The following is a 17,354-nucleotide window of genomic DNA, read 5'->3' as shown; positions in this document are numbered from 1 at the left end:
TAGTCTTTGATTTTGCAATCTGGTCCAAGCCAAAGCTACATTACACTTGCTGCTGTGGAGAAAAATAATTAATTTTTTCCCTCAATATATATAGACGCGCGCGCGCGGGGGCTATGTTAACTTTATGTTTTTCATTCCATCAAAAATTAAATTATCTTACGTGGTGACAACACAACGTATTGAGTTGGTGCATTTATTTTTTCTTACGAAAGTATACAAATTACTCAACCCCTTTTATGTACAAAGTGGAAAAAAGCAAAATAATCCTGTGACTATGAGGAATAATAGTACTCTGTGTACATAAAACTCGCGAGTTCCTGCAAATGTGGCCTCTCTGGTTGTTTTGTATAGGACCTGTTATTATATGGATTCAAAACGTTCACTGCCAGCATAAGTGTAATCTAGTCCTCTTGAGGAAGCCTTTTATCGCACGAGTTGCTTCAGCTTTTGCCTCAACAAATGGTGACGATGTTTTAGTATAAATCAAGTTATTATGACCAATGTCTTAGCATAAAACAAGGCAGATTGCTCATTGCGGCAAAAATTTGATTACCTTACACTGATGAACCATGTCGTAAAGGCTGTGCTTCATTTGGAACTTCATTATTGTGGTTGTTGTCAAGAGGCATGTATTGTGACATGATAGCCATGATCTCCGAGTCCATGTAAGACTGAAAATGAAAGGAAGAATGTATATTAAGCATTTAGCTGCATATTTGGGATGAAAATATTGAAAAATGGACATAAAACCAGTAAATAAAACTATAAAACTTAGTTAGACGTACCCGGAGTCTGTATTTGTAGAATACATAACCAGCTACACCAGCACCCACCACAACTGCCAGGACCAAGAAGGTGAAGAACCATCCAAATCGAGATCCATTTCTCTCTGTAAAATGGATGCACATGGATAAAAAGTTTCACCAATAATCATTGATAATAACGTTTAATGGTTTAAACTGACAATTAAATGCCTTAAGACTTATGCTATGATGATCAAGGATAGGTCTCTTTCATGAAAGAAAAAGAACTAGAATATGTTAAAAATAAAAGCAAGTTGGTTTCATCCCATTGGATTAGTTACGCTTGTCAAAAATTATTTTGTCCCAATACATCAACGACGAGATCAGTGAGTTTGTTTTAGGGTTAAGAGATCTCCGCATCTATCAAAGAAGCACATACATCAGACAACTAAACTTAATGCAGCACGATGATATCATTCACTCTGAAACTAAATCAAGAGAAGGCAATGCATGAAACACATCGAATTTTCCGTAAAATTTCCCACACGTAAGAAATGAGGATAATCATTTAAATTTCTGGTCTTACCTATACAAGCATCCTGCTCCTTTATATAAAGAAGGTTGCCTTTGCACTTGCACTCAAATCCTCCCCAAGTATTCTGACAGGAGCAACCATCACACTGACAAGCAGAACGCTCCTTGCATTCGTTGATATCTGATACACATCCGACAAACAAAAGCGGAACATTGTTATTTGTAAGTACCAGAATTTTAAGGATCACACAGCTATAGATGGCAAGAATATAAGTGAACTGTTCTTTAATAGTCATTTTGGGCAAGACTAGCACCTTCACATTTATGACCATCTCCGCGAAAGCCTTTTGGACAATGACAGCCTGTTATTTGGGACTCCTAAAATAGAAAAGAAAAAATAAACGATATCATAATAGAGATGTTATGTGCGCACGACAAAACTTTACTTGATTGGTGAACCGAATAACGAAATCTTAAAAAAAAAAAAAATCACGAAAGTAAAGTTAACATCACTGAACTGAGCAAGCTGAGAAGGTTAATCCATTTTTGGTATCCGACCAGCACCCACCGTTGTTTATTGAACACCTTGCAGGTCCATAAGCTGACAATTAACGAGTAAATGTAATTAATAATGTATAAGCTGATAGGCGCAATACTGCATTTCACGGAATAGAAAGTTGTAATCGGAAAACAACTGCAACAGATTTGGACATGAACAATCCAGCAGCTTGCTGTTGAACACAAATTGTCATCTCACTGAGAGAAGGTTAAAAACTATAGGGTCACACATCAACTCCAAACAAAACTGTGGTGGAAGATAATGTTGTTCATGAAAAAGAATTGGGTAGGCTGGATGAGATAGTTCACAAAACTAACGTATGCAGAATGGTACATCAGTGAAAAAGCTGATATGATTATGCAGCAAATGGGGCATAAAGTGTAAAAATACTTGTGTAAAATTCTCATTCACAAAAAATATAGGAAGTAAAAGATAGGAAAAGATGAAAGAAGGGAATATATATATATATGTACCTTGACAGGATATGTACCCATCTCCTCTATACTGGACACCTTTCACAATCGGACATTCACACAATCTTCCCCTAAATGTATCCTAAATGAATTCCAGATTTGTTTAAAATTGATTCTGCACTTGAACACAATTCCAGCATCGAAGCATTAATTACAAGGAGCATTTTCTAAAATTTCTATGGTATACCTTGCAAGCAGTTATGTTGGCTTGTGTGTCTTGCCAACAGCCGCCATTCCTTTCAAGGCATTCATTAGTCTCAAGATCTGCCAACATAAAATCAAGGAAAAATTACAAAGGAAAGGAAATCAATGCACTTCCAAATGAAATGAGCTGGTTATCAGTACAAACAAAAAAGTTGGTTAAGGATAACAACCTCCAGTTAGACAAATTTGTGGTTCAGTAGCCTCCTTAAATCCAGCACATATGGCCCTCAGTACGGCAGTTCTCTCCAATTTTCCTATCCATAATGCAAAATAAGGGATAAGGGCGTCAGCATCCGGTATAGTAAATATTATGAAACTTATGATTAAAGGATTGCATAGGCAGGCTCGAAAACACATTCAAGCCACAGAACGCAGCCCAGGAGCTGATAAAATAACTAATTTTGATGGTCGTAAGATGGGGGAAAAGAAAGAGGGGGGGGGGGGGGGGGGGGGGGGGAAGAGGGTTACTGGATAGATCATGCTTGGTGTATTGCTACCAGAATTGAGACTGAACAAAGATGGAAAATAAAAGAGTGCCAATGAACCTAATGTCGCAAAGATAGTATTAAGAAATAGATGGGCAAAACAAGTAGAATGTGCTCTTTGTTCAGACCAATATTAAAATATGGATTTTGGAAGTCTAAATCATATTTTACATCTGGTTATGCTGGTTAATAAATATGACTGGGACTTCAAGCATGGTTACCGTATATTGAATTAAGAGAAAGCATTTAATATTGAAACTGGAAGTAAAATTTTCTAAGTCAAAACATGACAAGCTGCTCATTGAATAGCAAACCTCGATACTGAACATCATTGATTACTAGGGTTGGCAAGATGGTAACATCTCCACGGGACCCTCGACCGACCTAAATTTGGACAATCAATCGGAAAAAAAAAAAAAAAGAGTCAAATATGGAGCTGTAGAGGAGTTTTTGTTAAAATTAAGATCTTCTAAGGTCATTGGTAGTTGCTAAGGGTGGAAATATAAAGATAAGCACCTGGAATTCTTGCTCAGTTTTCAGCACTTCATTCTCTACATCAGCTTCAGGATCGCCAATGCATTTTCTGATCTTTTCAATGGGAAGATCTGTGTTGATCAGATAATAATCATTAAAAATACTACAATAGCTGGATTTTCTGATAAAGCAATAAGAGCAGTGACCCACCAAGTGATTTCATGACTTCCTCGGCACATTCTTTGCTATATCTCTTCTCCTTCATGGAGCATCTGATATGAAAATCAGTAACATAATCCCACCAAACCCAAGAGCGGTTGCTCTCGTTCGCTACTCTATGCACACAAAGCTGCCTCAAGTTCTCAAAAACCACATCCTTCCCTTGATACCCTTCTCCAAAATCCTGTTCTGGATCAGGTGCACAGTATCTCCCATTGTTTATGCACTGAGACTTGCATTGGCTACTAAGAATGAAAGCCCGAGGGCAATACCATGTTATGTAGTGTGGTGTAAACAAAGTATAACCACCCCTTTCAAGGATTTGAGCATGGCCCTTGAAATTTTTCACAAAGTTCATCTGCTCATCACAACGAATTCCACACTCATCATTGCTGTTTGTCCAAAGCTCATACTCAACTCGCTGGTCGGGATGGGGCATCGACTCTGTCCAGTCCAGTTTTATCACAACTTCTTCACCTTTCTTCAAGGCTTCCTTTAAGCTCAGACCAAAGGCACGGTCTATCAGTGCTGATGGGATTCCAATTTTCTCTACGTACCCATTTGCATCAGTGCTTTCCTCAGGGGAATCCATAGTGATTAGAGGCTCATCTACACTATCAGCAACTAAAACTGCCGCAGCTCCTGCCTGTTGACCATGCCATACCTTCAAGGCAAAGTAGCACTCTAAGAGTGCAATATTGCATTACTTCAGTTGTTTACAATCGTCAAAATAGAAATTCAGACAAACTTTCATTGGACAAAAATTGAACTACTTGTAGAACATGGAAGAAAAATAATAACCAGGATTATGTGTCTCGTGATTCATAAAATCAAACAAATCCATTATAAAGGAAAAATGAGATTTTCAATGAAGATTCAAATTATGTGCCCCAAACGGCATATACAGGAACTTCAAAAGAAAGAATAAAATATGTATCTGATTTAATCAATGAAAGAATCATTCCAAAATCACACTTAAATAGTGCAACAAAGTGAAGGAGCATAGGCTTTCTGACCAATATTTGTTTCCCATCTGTTGTCTTTATCATGATTATGAGGATATTAAAAGAAACTAAAGTGGAAAAACAGGGGAAAGCCAGAGCACCCACCTCAAAATGTGATTAAAAACATCCGGAAACAAAACCAAGAATTTTATTTATTCTATAAGAAAGATCTGTTGCAGTTAAAGAAAACTTGTCATTGTTATTCAATAACAAAAGCAAACTGACATCTACCCATTCTAAAACTGATCAATCTTCTGAAAGCAATCGCTTAAACAATTCTTTTTTCATGAACCATCAAACACCTCCTTACCAAAATAACTAAATGTTCATGAAACTGAATCAAAATAAACATGACTACATAAAAAAGTTAATTCAATGAGTAATCAATTAAACTCTCAACAAACAAGTCAACTTAGAAAAAAAATTTCAAGTCAACCCAAAAAAAAAGAATTATACTGTGGCAACCCATTTTTTGTAGATTCAAAGACTTGAGAAACAGAAAAGAAAACAATATTAATTAGAAAATGTTTTAAGAGAGAGAGAGAGAGAGAGTAACAGTGAAAATACCTCCTCTATCAAGAAGAAGCACAGTGGGTCTTGGAAACTTAGATTTGAAGGGCTTATCACCCTCAAAAGGCTGACAGCCAGAAGCTCCTTTATCAGGATAAATAACAGAACCAACCATGAAACCGCCATAATCAGGAATCCCAAAGTTTCCAATTGCACTGTCATGCTTCGAACGTAGACTCTGCGGATGCAACACACGGATGCTACTCTTCTCAACCACAAACCTCGCACTCACGGAGCTGCTGAAAACAACTGTGAGTATGAGAAGCAGAGCCGTGAGCTTCTTCGACAGGGAAGAAGCCATGCATGTGATCATCATCATCATCATCGTGTGGTCGCTAAGAATAAGAAAAACTGAGGTGGGGCTTTCAGACGCTTATGTGGGTTGTTTCTGTTTCAGTATTTCGTGAACATGGTGTGTTAAAATATGTTTGATTGTTTCCTGAGAAAAACGGGGACGGGTTTGTAGAAGAGAAATTTGCAACGGTCGACAGGTGGAGAGGAGAAGGAAGGAACTTGGCTTTGTTGTTAAGACTTTAAGAGGGAGTGAAGTGCTATAACTTAAATTTTCTATCCAAGTCAGATATTATTAAGGTCCTTCTATTGTTCAGTTTCAAAAAAATAAACCTCATTATTGAGAAATAGTTCTTAAATTAAATCATGGTTCATTGATCTTCTAGTAGCTTTACATTATGGAAATTCTATGGTGCACTAAAATTTATAATATTAAGGACTTAAAGTACGCATTCTTCAATACCAAGAGTCCATTTGACAATTTGAAAAATATTGGGGGCTTAAACGAATCTATCCCTTCCTGTACGTCTCAAGCATAATTAAAAGAATGACGTAAAAGAAAAGTCAAGCGAGAGGAGTAAGGTGGTGGTGGACAAAGTCAGCGGAACTACCATTTCCAGCTTCTTTGGCACGACATCAACTTATATGCTACGACATTTTATTTATTTATTTTCAATATAAACTTCTAATATTAATTTCGGAAATCTGAAAAAAAAAATGATAGATTTCGACAAATTTCATAAATTGCATAACTCAGTAAAATTTTTAAGACAAAGTTGAAACGGGAATAAATTATTCTCTTTATTTTGATGGTAGGCTTGAAGATTTAACATATGTCCAAAGCTTATTTAACTATATGTCTAAAACTTATTATTTAATTAAGGTTCACTTCGATATTGCCCTAACTTTTAAAATAATTACTTAACAATTGTGCTGAAAATATAATCAACTGTAAAAAAAAATCAATAAAGCGTTTGGTAAATTTTTTTTTTTAAAAGTGCTGTGAATTTAAAAAATAATTGTAGGTATTTAATAAATTTTATTTTTAAACTACTATAAGAATGCAAATCATTGGAATGAACATAATGTTTTATGAAATTTATTTATATATTTATATATTTATAAATATTTATATTTAATTTTTTTTATCGTGTATATTTAATAATTGATAATTAAAATAAATACTTTTATTTTATTAATTTTATCTTTTTATTTTGTTATCTCCATATAATTAGTAATAATAATAATCCATTTAAATTTAATAATTTTATTTCCTGATTGAATAAGAATAATTTTAGATTTTTATAATATATGTGAGAATATATATGAAATTCTATTAAGTATTTAAAATTAAATTTTAATAAATTACTCATCTCCTACTTTTAAAAATTTAGTATAAGATAAGATGATTTTGTCAAAAATAATTTTTTAAAAATTATCAAACTTCAAAATTAAATTTTAATTTTTAAAAAATTACTTTTGAACCTCTAAAAATAAACCCAACTGGACCTACAAGATTGGATTATAAATATCACAATTATTTTATTGAACTTAAAGTTCTACCATGCTTGCAGTCGACCAATTTATTATAATTTGTTTGGCCTGATTAGCTAATCTGTTATCTACTTCAGGTGCATTTGCATAGTTCAATTTTCAAGGTCTACTTGATTTCTTTTCTTCTTCTTCTTCTTCTTTTTATACTTTTGGGTACTATCAAGAATTTTGCCAATAATCAAAGCCATCATTTTATTAATTTTGTAAGTTCAGAAACAAAAATTTATCTATTTTATAGTATTGCCAACGAAAATTGTTAGAGTTTTATTTTCTTTTCTAAAAATGTATTATCAAATAACCCACAAAATTAAATATTAGAGTCTGGAAGAGAGATTTTGATTGTAAAACCATATTAGTAATATGCTGAAGCTAATATACCATATTATTTTGGTTCTAAAGCAATTTTAAGCTTATTTTTGCAATTAAAATATATTAATGATAAGGGAGCCAAAGAATAATTATGGGCAATTTAGTAAAGTCTTGGCCTACGTAAATCCAATGACCATATCATAAAAAAGTGCTTTCTTACAGGTGAGATGTCATGTGTGTTAAAAAATGACTGATGAGCGGCCCTCTGCCTCTCAAGTCCTTATTCTATCTTTAATAACAAATAGACATTGAAAATTGGAAAATTTGGGTTAAAGCATAACCCATCTTATAAGGCAAGTTGAATGTTTCCACATTCCACAAGCAACCATCATACTTTATTAATTGAGGCAACAATTAATTTATTAAATTTTGGAAATGTTCATCACCACTCATAACTTGTTAAATAAATAAATTAATTTATTTTATATTCAAAATGGAACCCTTCACTGGTCAACCATACACTTCTTCGTAATTTCATTGACCAAATTGAATTAAATTTGGATGACTAGTTGATTACATTTCCGTTGCCAATTTGAGAATAGAATTGAATAATCAATTCCATTAGAATTCCCAGTGTTTAACATTTCTGTAATTTTACAGAAAACAAGGTCGAAATAAATATATTAAATTTAAATTTATCTAGGTCTAGTAGAATCTTTAGATATATTATATTTATTTGCTTCGATCGATGATTCTCTAGAAGTAAATGAAACTGTAAAAAACTTCCTTTCTTTTATGACCGGCTAAAGTTGACTTAAGCGGCAATTATTTTACTAAACAAAATAAAAATAAAAATAAGGGCAGGAGGGGTCAAGGGGTTTGTTCAAAGACCTTTTGAGTAATGAGTTTCAAGAGTTAAGGCCTTGCTTATTAATTTAGGCCCGAAGATGGAACACACTGATGGGCTTTTGTTGGGCTCCTAATGGACCCCCAAAATTATCGTTTGATGTCATATATGTTCAGATTAGCATTTACTATTCAGTATCAAGAGTAGGCTAATCACATTATGCATATCATATTTATTACAATTACCAAAAACTCACCAATTCAACGATTTAAAAAAAAAAAAAAAAACTGTGTTAAAAAATGCAGTATTCCATATCCTCTATTTGAATTGTAAAAGGTTTGTTTCCCATTTTCGATCAAGTGTAAAATGTTAGTAATGCTTGCAATAGTTGGCTTAAGATACATATCTTCCTAAGGAGCTTGGGATTCATTGCTAACTTCACAGCTTGACCAAGTTGTGCTGATGGGATTAGGATATCTATCATGTGGCAAAAGTTTGATTGATGATTGGTGGTTAATGAATGTATTTAAAAAAAATATTAAATTTTATCCATATATTAGTATTAAAAAGATATATGATCGAGTATTTTTAACAATTTAAAAAAGCTCAAATCAGAAGAAAATCTTAATCCATTCTAATAAAACTACATTTATTGGGAATCAGCGTAATATTAAATAGATTTTGGTCCCATAATATGGCACGAAGGGCATGTTCATATTATATATTTAAGCTATTAAGTTAAGATTCAACATGTGTTTACAGGTATATAGTACATTTTAAATATTTTATAAAAATCCAAACTCAATCAGCCACTCCTCTCCAAGCTTTGTTGTTTTCCAAGCATCAGGCCAATGTTGTTCTAAAATATATTATCCCTTCAGCTAGTGAATTCATACTATGTCAAAATTATCCGTAGTTGACAAGTTAATTCACACCACTTCTGCAAATGCGCATGTCACCTAGCAAATGAAGAGAGCCGACACTATATTTCCCATTATTATTTTCTTCTATAGTCCAAACTCAAAAGCTTCTTGTATAAATTTGCTTGTGTGCAATAGCTTTAGCTATAAACAAAAATTTGTCAAAACCTATGGCTGCTTGTACTGGTTTCAGCTCAGATCATTTTAAAAGCATTTGCACATTCCTCATTTTGTTTTCTCTGTCTTCATATCTAGGTAGTACCATTAAACACTGTTTAGCTGATGCTAATGTCGAAGTCTTGTGCTTAGATGCCGAAAGAGAGGGGCTTCTTGCCTTCAAGGAGAGTCTCACTGACCCTTCTGGAAGGCTCTCTTCTTGGGTGGGTCAAGACTGCTGCAAATGGAATGGTGTTTACTGCAACAACCAAAGTGGTCATGTCACACAACTCAACCTCAGGAATCCCTATCAGTTGATCAATGGTGGAGTAGGCGATTCCACGGCTTATAAAGGGTCTTGTTTGGGTGGTAAGATCAATCCTTCTTTGTTGCATTTGAAGTACTTGGATACTTTGGACTTGAGCTTGAATGATTTTGAAGGTGCTGAGATTCCTGAGTATTTTGGTCAGCTCAAAAACTTGAGGTATCTCAATCTGTCCTTTTCATCATTTTCTGGAGAGATTCCTCCCCAGCTTGGAAGTTTGTCGAGCTTGCAATACCTTGATCTCTATGCAGATTCATTCAGCAGCAATTCCGGTTCTTTGGCATTGCATGCACAGAACCTGAACTGGCTCTCAGGTCTTTCTTCTTTGAAACTCCTTAACCTGGGATTTGTGAAACTGGACCACGTAGGAGCAGATTGGCTGCAAGCAGTCAATATGCTTCCTTCCCTGGTGGAGTTACGGTTACATTATTGTCAGCTTCAAGGCATTCCGCTTTCATTGCCATTCATCAACTTCACCTCTATTTCAGTCCTTGATTTGTCAGAAAATTCTTTCAATTCTGCCATCCCTCCATGGTTATTCAGTCTTACTAGCCTTACAAAGCTCTATCTCAGATGGAACTTTTTCACTGGTCACATTCCTAATGAATTTGCAAACTTGAAACTGCTTGAAGTCCTTGATTTATCTAATAATTTGGACCTTGGAGGTCAACTCCCTAAACTCTTTGGCATTCTCAGAAGGTTGAAGAGTCTAGATCTTTCTGCAAATAATTTAAACGGTGAGGTTCATGAGTTCTTTGATGGTTTCTCTGGCAGGCCAAACAACCTAGAATATCTTGATCTAAGTTCTAACTCACTGGAAGGAGAACTGCCCAAATCATTAGGAAACCTGAAGAATTTGCAATATCTTCGCCTCTCCGGCAATTCTTTCTGGGGTTCAATTCCATCATCAATAGGAAACTTGTCATCATTGAGAAAACTGGATCTCTCCTACAACGGGATGAATGGAACAATTCCTGAAAGTTTTGGAAAACTCTCAGAGCTAGTTGAAGCAAACCTTCTCCAAAATTCCTGGGAAGGCATCTTACAAGAATCTCAGTTCATGAACCTTAAAAGATTAGAAAGCTTCCGTCTCACAACAGAACCAACAAAAAAATTTGTTTTCAATGTTTCTTACAATTGGGTTCCTCCTTTCAGGCTCAAATCTATCCAAATCGAAAACTGCCAGGTTGGTCCTTCCTTTCCTGTATGGCTTCAAGTTCAAACTGAGCTCACCTCTGTCATTCTTAGAAATGTAGGAATCTCAGACACTATTCCAGGGGACTGGTTTTCAAAATTATCTTCTGAGATCACTTATCTAATTCTGTCGAATAACCAAATCAAGGGGAAGTTGCCAAGGCAGATGAATTCTCCGAATTTACGATCCATTGATTTGAGTTCCAATCACTTTGAGGGTACTCTCCCACTTTGGTCTACAAATGCAGATGAACTGTTTCTCCAGGACAACCGTTTTTCAGGACCTCTACCTGAAAACATTGGTAGCCTGATGCCAAGACTGCAGAGACTGTATCTTTCTTGGAATCAGCTTAGTGGCAGAATCCCTTCATCCGTTTGCAATTTGGAGGACCTGCAAATTCTTTCCATTAGAAGCAATAAGTTGTCTGGTGAATTCCCCAACTGTTGGTACCATTCACAGATGTTTTGGGGTATTGATATATCAAACAATTCTTTGACTGGCAGCATCCCAAGTTCATTTGGTTCCCTACGTTCCCTCAGTGTATTGCTGTTGAGCAATAATAATCTTAGTGGCGGAATCCCATGTTCCCTGCAAAACTGCACAGGATTGACCAGCATTGATCTTGGAGGAAACCAATTGTCAGGAAGTCTACCCTTATGGATATCAGAAAATTTATCTTCTTTCTTTATGCTCCGTCTTCGATCAAACTTGCTCAGTGGAGACATCCCACAGCGTCTATGCAATCTCCAAAATCTTCACATCATAGACCTTTCACACAACAATTTTTCAGGGGCCATTCCCAGGTGCATCGGAAATCTGTCTGCATTGGTGTATGGCAATAACAGTGAGGTATTTCAACAGCTGATCTGGAGGGTAGTGAAAGGAAGAAATCCAGAGTATAGCAACATTATTGCAGATGTCAACAGCATCGATCTTTCATGGAATAATCTAACAGGACAAATCCCTGATGAGATTGGAAATCTTTCAGCATTGCACATTTTGAATTTATCTCATAACCAACTTTCGGGAGCAATTCCTCAAAGCTTGTCATCTTTAGCCTCTTTGAGTAAGTTGAACTTGTCTTTCAACAATTTGGCAGGAAAAATTCCTTCACTGCCAAATTTCAACGACCCCTCCATTTATGAGGGTAATCCATTGCTCTGTGGAGCTCCTCTGCCTACCAAATGCCCAGGGAAACACAGTCCGTTACACTAACTTCTAGCTAAAACTGCAAAGGCAATAAAGACGGAGATGGTCCGAAATACTTGTTCTACAATACACAGAATGTAATATATCCTTTTTCTATAAAACGGTCCTTTGTTTCATCTCCTTGAATATACTTTGCCAATTTCACATGTCAATTCATTTCAACCCTGCACCAAATATAGAGCTCAATCGCATTTCTAAGGGAAGATAGCTATGGAATTCATATATATTACATTGATGTGAAGCCAATCCTTTGATGTTCTAAGCTGCATCAAGCTATCAAAGGGCATGCTTGCCCAACAAGCTCAGTCCATGCTTTCAAGTTTACGTGTTAACCTCAAATTCCTGAAACATCAAGGCCACAATAATAGCTCAAAAAAACGCACATTCAACTTCGTATGCAATAAGTTACAAGCCTCAGTCTCACCAAAAAATTACATGTCAAAAATCCTCCCAACACTCTCATTATCTCCCAACTGTTAATGACACTCAGTAAGAAATTAAAAAAATATATAAAAATTTCCGCATGATACAAAACATTAAAAATATCAGTATCACTATCTATATTTGTAATTAAAAATTTGGCTTCTTCCTGCCTTTGCCGCGACGCTTGTTCTTTCCCACCTTCAACTTCTTTAGGGACTTCTTCCCTATTCCTCCGACAGGCTTCAAAGAGCCCTTGGTTTGGGTTCCATCAGCCATCTCCACATCTGTAGAAGAACCAAATCAAAATCCATGGTACATACTTGAAAACTATCTGGCATTATGTTTAGGGAAAAAAAGTACAGAATCATACAATTTGGTATAATAGTATTTGGATAAAAACCATTCATAATAACACAATTATTTCTAACATAACAATGAGACGCTAAAAAATACACAAGATGATTGAAGTAGTGTCAATTGCTTAAAACTGAATTGAATTTTATGCATGTCAACAAACAAGCACCAACATTTAATCAATGCATCTTGAAAGAAGAAAGTGAGACGCATAAGTGAAACTGAACTGACCTCACGTGCCAGTTTTAAGCACTAATAGCTCAGAGAGCAAACTAACTCCCTGCCAAGAAAACTAATCACATTTTTCTTAATCATACTTTGTTAAATTAATATGATTAAAACACTTTAATTACCTTCTGCATCAATCATATTATTTTCCCTTTTTATTTTATACTCACATTTTAAACACATTCTGCAAACAGCTAAATTCCTTATCCTTTGATAAAGGGTTTGAGCAATCTTTTAGTAATGGGTTATACAAGGTCTGGGGAATATGCTTTCCCACATCATAAACATTAGACACTGAATCCTGCCAAACATTTACTTAGATACAATAAGATTGCTCACTGAGTAAAACATTGACATTTAACAAAAGAACAGCAATAGATTACTTGAACACAGAGAGAAAGTCACCAACCTCATAATTACTGGCAGTTTGACAATTTAGCCATCTCAGATAATGATCACTACCATACATGGGAGTGACATGAGCAACACGAGGTAATAGACATAATTGCCAAGATGACATAAAAGTTAGTTACTCGTACAATAAACAACCGTATGTATAAATAAGAATAACCAGAGGTTAACAGAAACATTGGTACGATCCCATTGGCAGATACTTTCATATCGTCCTGTTAACCTCAGTAAAATCTAGGTACCTCATCAAAACTGGCATACTTAAAAAGAATGATATGCATGAATACCAAATGAGCTAAGCTTATAAACCCAATTAAGACTCGATAAAGATAAGGCATTAAATTGAAATCCATCAAGTGGGCATCGAGTATTAAGCAATAATTCGAAAAGGATATTAAAGGGATTAAAAGAAAAAGAGATTAATAACTGACCCATATTGTTATCAGCTGTTGAGGTAGCAGTGGGAGTGGCTATCTCCATAGAGTTTGTTTTGGGAGAGCGGACGGGCAGCTTAGGGGCAGCAAGGGCAGCTTCTTGGGCAGCAAACTTAGCTTCATCTTTCTTCTCGTAGAAAGGCTCCACTATCTCTCTTCTTATAGCCCTCAGCCTCTTCTCTCTCTTCGATCTCATCGACTTCGCCATTTTTTTTCCTTCAGCTTCCGGTGGCGTTAGGGTTTCTGTTTCCGCCGAGGGTTTTGACAAGTGGACTTCCTCTTGTTTTTTAATATAGAACTGATAAGACGGTGTCGGTTTGGTATTTCCAAAATTGTTTGTTCGGTTAAAATATGTTGGACAAAATACGGTTAATTTCATCTGGCCCCTTAATCTATTGAAAAACAACAACACATCCCAAGTGTATTGAAATTCTACACTCTACTCCCTTTCTGACTCTGTCAAAAGACTCGAAGTGATATTTTTGTAACTGTCAGAATTACCCCCTAAGCTTATTTCATAAATGAAAAATCCTAAAGTCTCAATAAACTTAATATTTACAAATTATAGTTGTTCACATTTCTGCTACTTTATTTATCTTATCCTTGAAGGGCTGTTTTATCACCTTGATGGCAGGTTGCTAGACTTTCTTGTGAACTGCAACTGCTGGTGATAATCCTCAGATTGCTGGTCGCTATCTCTCTTTATATTTGTGTAATACCAAAAGCCTATCATAACTGTGTGCGGCATTTTAGATGATCTTAAAGTTTTTGTGGGTGTTTCTTCGCACTCATGTAAGCAACTTGTATAAGCGCACACCAAAAGAATCACAAACAAATCGATGACGAATATTTCTGACATTGTTCCTGATCAGGAGTTCTTGAATACATTCATCGGCTCATTTCTCTTAAGTTTAAACATTTAAGATTGTTTTTGGTACAGATCTGACTTCTTTCACTACATTTCTGCAAATATATCACATTACATTACTGACGCCGTATTTCCCGTAAAATTTAATAGAATACAAAGACAAACCGAGCAATAAAAGATCCATGGATACTTCACTCTCATTACTTGGAACACAATCGAATGGTCATTCATAAGAGACCACAGGCGTATCTCATGCCTTGCCTACAAACTCCACATCAAACATGAGAACTGAATCCGGAGGGATGATGCATGAACCTGCGCATAAAATGAAACATATCTCAATCTTGATCAATATTCAAGCAAATCCAGTTGTGTAAAACTCGAGTTTAGTCAAAATGAGAACTTACCTCCTCTGCACCCAGCCCCTCTCATGCCATATGCAAGTTCAGGAGGAATCTTTAAAATGCGTTTTCCCCCTAAAGAAAGTTGGAGAAAGTACATTAGCATCGTTCATGGCCAAATTCCAGTAAAACTTTAAAGTGCATAATGACAAGTACGTCATACCTGTAAGCATAGGAGGAATTCCATCACCACCTAGAATACCCTCGTCCCATCCTTTGATGACCTATTCCAATTGATTAAAAATAAGACTTCCTATTAGTTGTCGAGATAATATGTTTAACCGAAATATGTATTACTTCAATAAACCAAACCCCTCCTACACTCTGATGTGAGCGGAATTCGAACCCAAACCTCTTGTACCAGATCAAGAGGTCTTACCAATGAAACCAACTACTTTGAAAAAGAACATTATCCTATCTTTCATTTATATTTCCTGAGTTTGTTGCCTAACTTGATTATGAAAAATATGATTTCCACTTGTGACAAATTCCAAGCACACACAGGAGTTAAAAAATAAAAATAAAATATAGATCACATTGCAGTCTGTGAATAGTTAAATCCTTTGTCTGACCCACTCACACTCTACCCTTCAGAAGGAGTTTTCTTGTCATTTATTACTACAAATGGTAGAACCAAATTTCTTTATCAAGCACTATTGTCAAGCTTCTGATGGAATTTAAACCCTATTGAAAACCAACAAAATAGATCACCGACCTTCATACATCCATGTAGATGGGATGTCACTGGCTAAATCTCATGGATAGGGAAGTAACTGACAAATTATGGTTTTACTACCATTGTAAAACCACAGCCACCAGATGAAGATTGGAAAACAAGTTTCGAAAGACAGCTGGTTATTATCGAATTCCAAACTCCAACTCTTAACTCTATTACTCTTGTTAGCACATTGGTTACATACCTCGCCCACACCAAGACGGAAGATTAGAGGCTTTCCACGGTTGTAGCTGCTATCAAAAACCTTCCCGTTCTCCAATTTTCCAACATAGTGTGCCTGTGCATAGTTTCGTTGACAAAAATCAAATACCACTAGATACGCAACAGCTAACTTCTTGATATTATAGCTTCAATACTTAGGGTGCAGGAACACATTCTAACTAGAGTAGCCTGGAATTTAAGCTTTAAGTTACTGCAAACTAAAATGAGATTCTCTTTGCTTTGCAGAACTCTTCTATTTCAAAATTATATAATTTTCCAACTATTCAATTGGATGAACATAAGAGAAACAGGTTATAAAAAGAGATATTGATTACCTTAATCAGTTGTCCTTTGACAGCCTCCGGGCCAACCCCCACTACTTTATCACAGAAAGCAAGGCCCGAAGGAGCAACAGTTAGTTCACATGGACTTGGAGCTGCTGCTTCAGCTGCTGAACTGGGTTGTGTTTGCAGAACAACATCAACAAGACCAAAACATAAGCCAAAGCCAATTGCTTCTCTTCTCCTAAATGGAGTTGGGTTCTCATTTAGGTGATGCAGCTTTTGAGGAGGGCAACTGTTCTGCTGCTGGCTTGAGAATTTTATGGCTGATACCTCTGTTTTATTAAAGTGTCTACTGAGTCTTCTTGTTTTGAGTGTGGTGAGTTTAGTGAGAGAGCAATTTCCAACTGAAAATGCCAGTGAACTCATCTCCACCAACCAGAATTTTGAAAGCTATAAAACAGGATAGATGGGTTACTGCCACAATAATAAGAATAGCAACACTTGCACTTGTAACAATTGTGACAGATATCCAGTCCAAAACAAAACATGTAATTGGGCTAGCACCACGCCACTCCTAACTCAGCCTACGACAATTAAAAGCTCGGCTTTGGCCCAAAGGCCCTAAACTCAGTATGAAATTTAGGGATGACAAAATTCTCCACGGCTTTGGAGTCCTATGGAGCCACACCTTAAATGGAGAAAATTTTTAATAATTTTTTAGGAAGGGGATGGGGAGTAGGGAAAAAGTAATTCCCAAATTGTTAACCGGGTGAGATTTGGTATTGCACTCCCCACCCCACCCCAACCCCAATCCCAATCCCAATCCCCATTATATATAAATATATTTTTAATTCTTATTTAATAATTTTTATTTTATCAACTATAATGTCAATTAATAATTTTTTTATTTTTTATGTAATATAAACATGATATGAGTAAAAGA

The 17,354-nt window shown here is 35.7% G+C and overlaps 4 protein-coding genes across 5 annotated transcripts; 1 reads left to right on the top strand and 3 right to left on the bottom strand.

Moving 5' to 3' along the window:
• Positions 1 to 164: 164 nt before the first annotated feature.
• LOC102611540 (vacuolar-sorting receptor 6-like) lies at positions 165 to 5,796 on the bottom strand. Of its 2 annotated transcripts, none has more exons than XM_052434783.1 (13): positions 5,263 to 5,796; positions 3,683 to 4,375; positions 3,515 to 3,603; positions 3,313 to 3,382; positions 2,684 to 2,767; positions 2,497 to 2,573; positions 2,310 to 2,391; positions 1,796 to 1,878; positions 1,592 to 1,655; positions 1,330 to 1,458; positions 786 to 889; positions 554 to 671; positions 165 to 451 (listed from the first exon to the last, which is right to left on the bottom strand). In XM_052434783.1, the coding sequence occupies exons 1-12, from the start codon at positions 5,588 to 5,590 to the stop codon at positions 555 to 557; spliced, it is 1,920 nt and encodes a 639-aa protein (XP_052290743.1). In that variant the 5' UTR covers positions 5,591 to 5,796; the 3' UTR covers positions 165 to 451; position 554. The 2 variants fall into 2 exon arrangements, with proteins under 2 accessions (XP_052290743.1, XP_015382642.2); XM_015527156.3 differs by having other exon boundaries at positions 165 to 444.
• Positions 5,797 to 9,356: 3,560 nt separating this feature from the next.
• Positions 9,357 to 12,092, top strand: LOC102612315 (receptor-like protein EIX1). Its single transcript, XM_006468525.4, has one exon. It carries the CDS (start codon positions 9,357 to 9,359, stop codon positions 12,075 to 12,077), a length of 2,721 nt encoding a protein of 906 aa, XP_006468588.2. The 3' UTR covers positions 12,078 to 12,092.
• Positions 12,093 to 12,436: 344 nt separating this feature from the next.
• Positions 12,437 to 14,225, bottom strand: LOC102611829 (hypothetical protein). The gene is made up of 2 exons (XM_006468524.4): positions 13,919 to 14,225; positions 12,437 to 12,778 (listed from the first exon to the last, which is right to left on the bottom strand). Exons 1-2 carry the CDS (start codon positions 14,127 to 14,129, stop codon positions 12,642 to 12,644), a joined length of 348 nt encoding a protein of 115 aa, XP_006468587.1. The 5' UTR covers positions 14,130 to 14,225; the 3' UTR covers positions 12,437 to 12,641.
• Positions 14,226 to 14,759: 534 nt separating this feature from the next.
• LOC102612618 (peptidyl-prolyl cis-trans isomerase FKBP13, chloroplastic) lies at positions 14,760 to 16,888 on the bottom strand. Its single transcript, XM_006468526.3, has 5 exons — positions 16,463 to 16,888; positions 16,111 to 16,203; positions 15,354 to 15,414; positions 15,197 to 15,265; positions 14,760 to 15,104 (listed from the first exon to the last, which is right to left on the bottom strand). The coding sequence occupies exons 1-5, from the start codon at positions 16,835 to 16,837 to the stop codon at positions 15,040 to 15,042; spliced, it is 663 nt and encodes a 220-aa protein (XP_006468589.2). The 5' UTR covers positions 16,838 to 16,888; the 3' UTR covers positions 14,760 to 15,039.
• Between the last annotated feature and the right edge of the window lie 466 nt (positions 16,889 to 17,354).

Source organism: Citrus sinensis, chromosome 2 (genome assembly GCF_022201045.2).
Source record: "Citrus sinensis cultivar Valencia sweet orange chromosome 2, DVS_A1.0, whole genome shotgun sequence".
NCBI classification, from domain to species: Eukaryota; Viridiplantae; Streptophyta; class Magnoliopsida; order Sapindales; family Rutaceae; genus Citrus; species Citrus sinensis.
The sequence above is the reverse complement of the archived record's forward strand: the minus strand, read 5'-3'. Positions and strand labels throughout refer to the sequence as shown.

What these genes read in the sequence shown, in the direction of transcription:
- LOC102612315 (XM_006468525.4), top strand. Translation starts at nt 9,357, where the DNA reads ATGGCTGCTTGTACTGGTTTCAGCTCAGATCATTTTAAAAGCATTTGC.
- LOC102611540 (XM_052434783.1), bottom strand. Translation starts at nt 5,590, where the DNA reads ATGATGATGATGATGATCACATGCATGGCTTCTTCCCTGTCGAAGAAG. An exon ending in GGAAGTCATGAAATCACTTG is followed by an intron (nt 3,604 to 3,682) that starts GTGGGTCACTGC and finishes TGATCAACACAG; the next exon opens with ATCTTCCCATTGAAAAGATC. An exon ending in GGAGCAGGATGCTTGTATAG is followed by an intron (nt 890 to 1,329) that starts GTAAGACCAGAA and finishes TCCATTTTACAG; the next exon opens with AGAGAAATGGATCTCGATTT.
- LOC102612618 (XM_006468526.3), bottom strand. Translation starts at nt 16,837, where the DNA reads ATGAGTTCACTGGCATTTTCAGTTGGAAATTGCTCTCTCACTAAACTC. An exon ending in TCAAAGGACAACTGATTAAG is followed by an intron (nt 16,204 to 16,462) that starts GTAATCAATATC and finishes AACTATGCACAG; the next exon opens with GCACACTATGTTGGAAAATT. An exon ending in AATTCCTCCTATGCTTACAG is followed by an intron (nt 15,266 to 15,353) that starts GTATGACGTACT and finishes AACTTTCTTTAG; the next exon opens with GGGGAAAACGCATTTTAAAG.
- LOC102611829 (XM_006468524.4), bottom strand. Translation starts at nt 14,129, where the DNA reads ATGGCGAAGTCGATGAGATCGAAGAGAGAGAAGAGGCTGAGGGCTATA. An exon ending in AACAGCTGATAACAATATGG is followed by an intron (nt 12,779 to 13,918) that starts GTCAGTTATTAA and finishes GTTCTTCTACAG; the next exon opens with ATGTGGAGATGGCTGATGGA.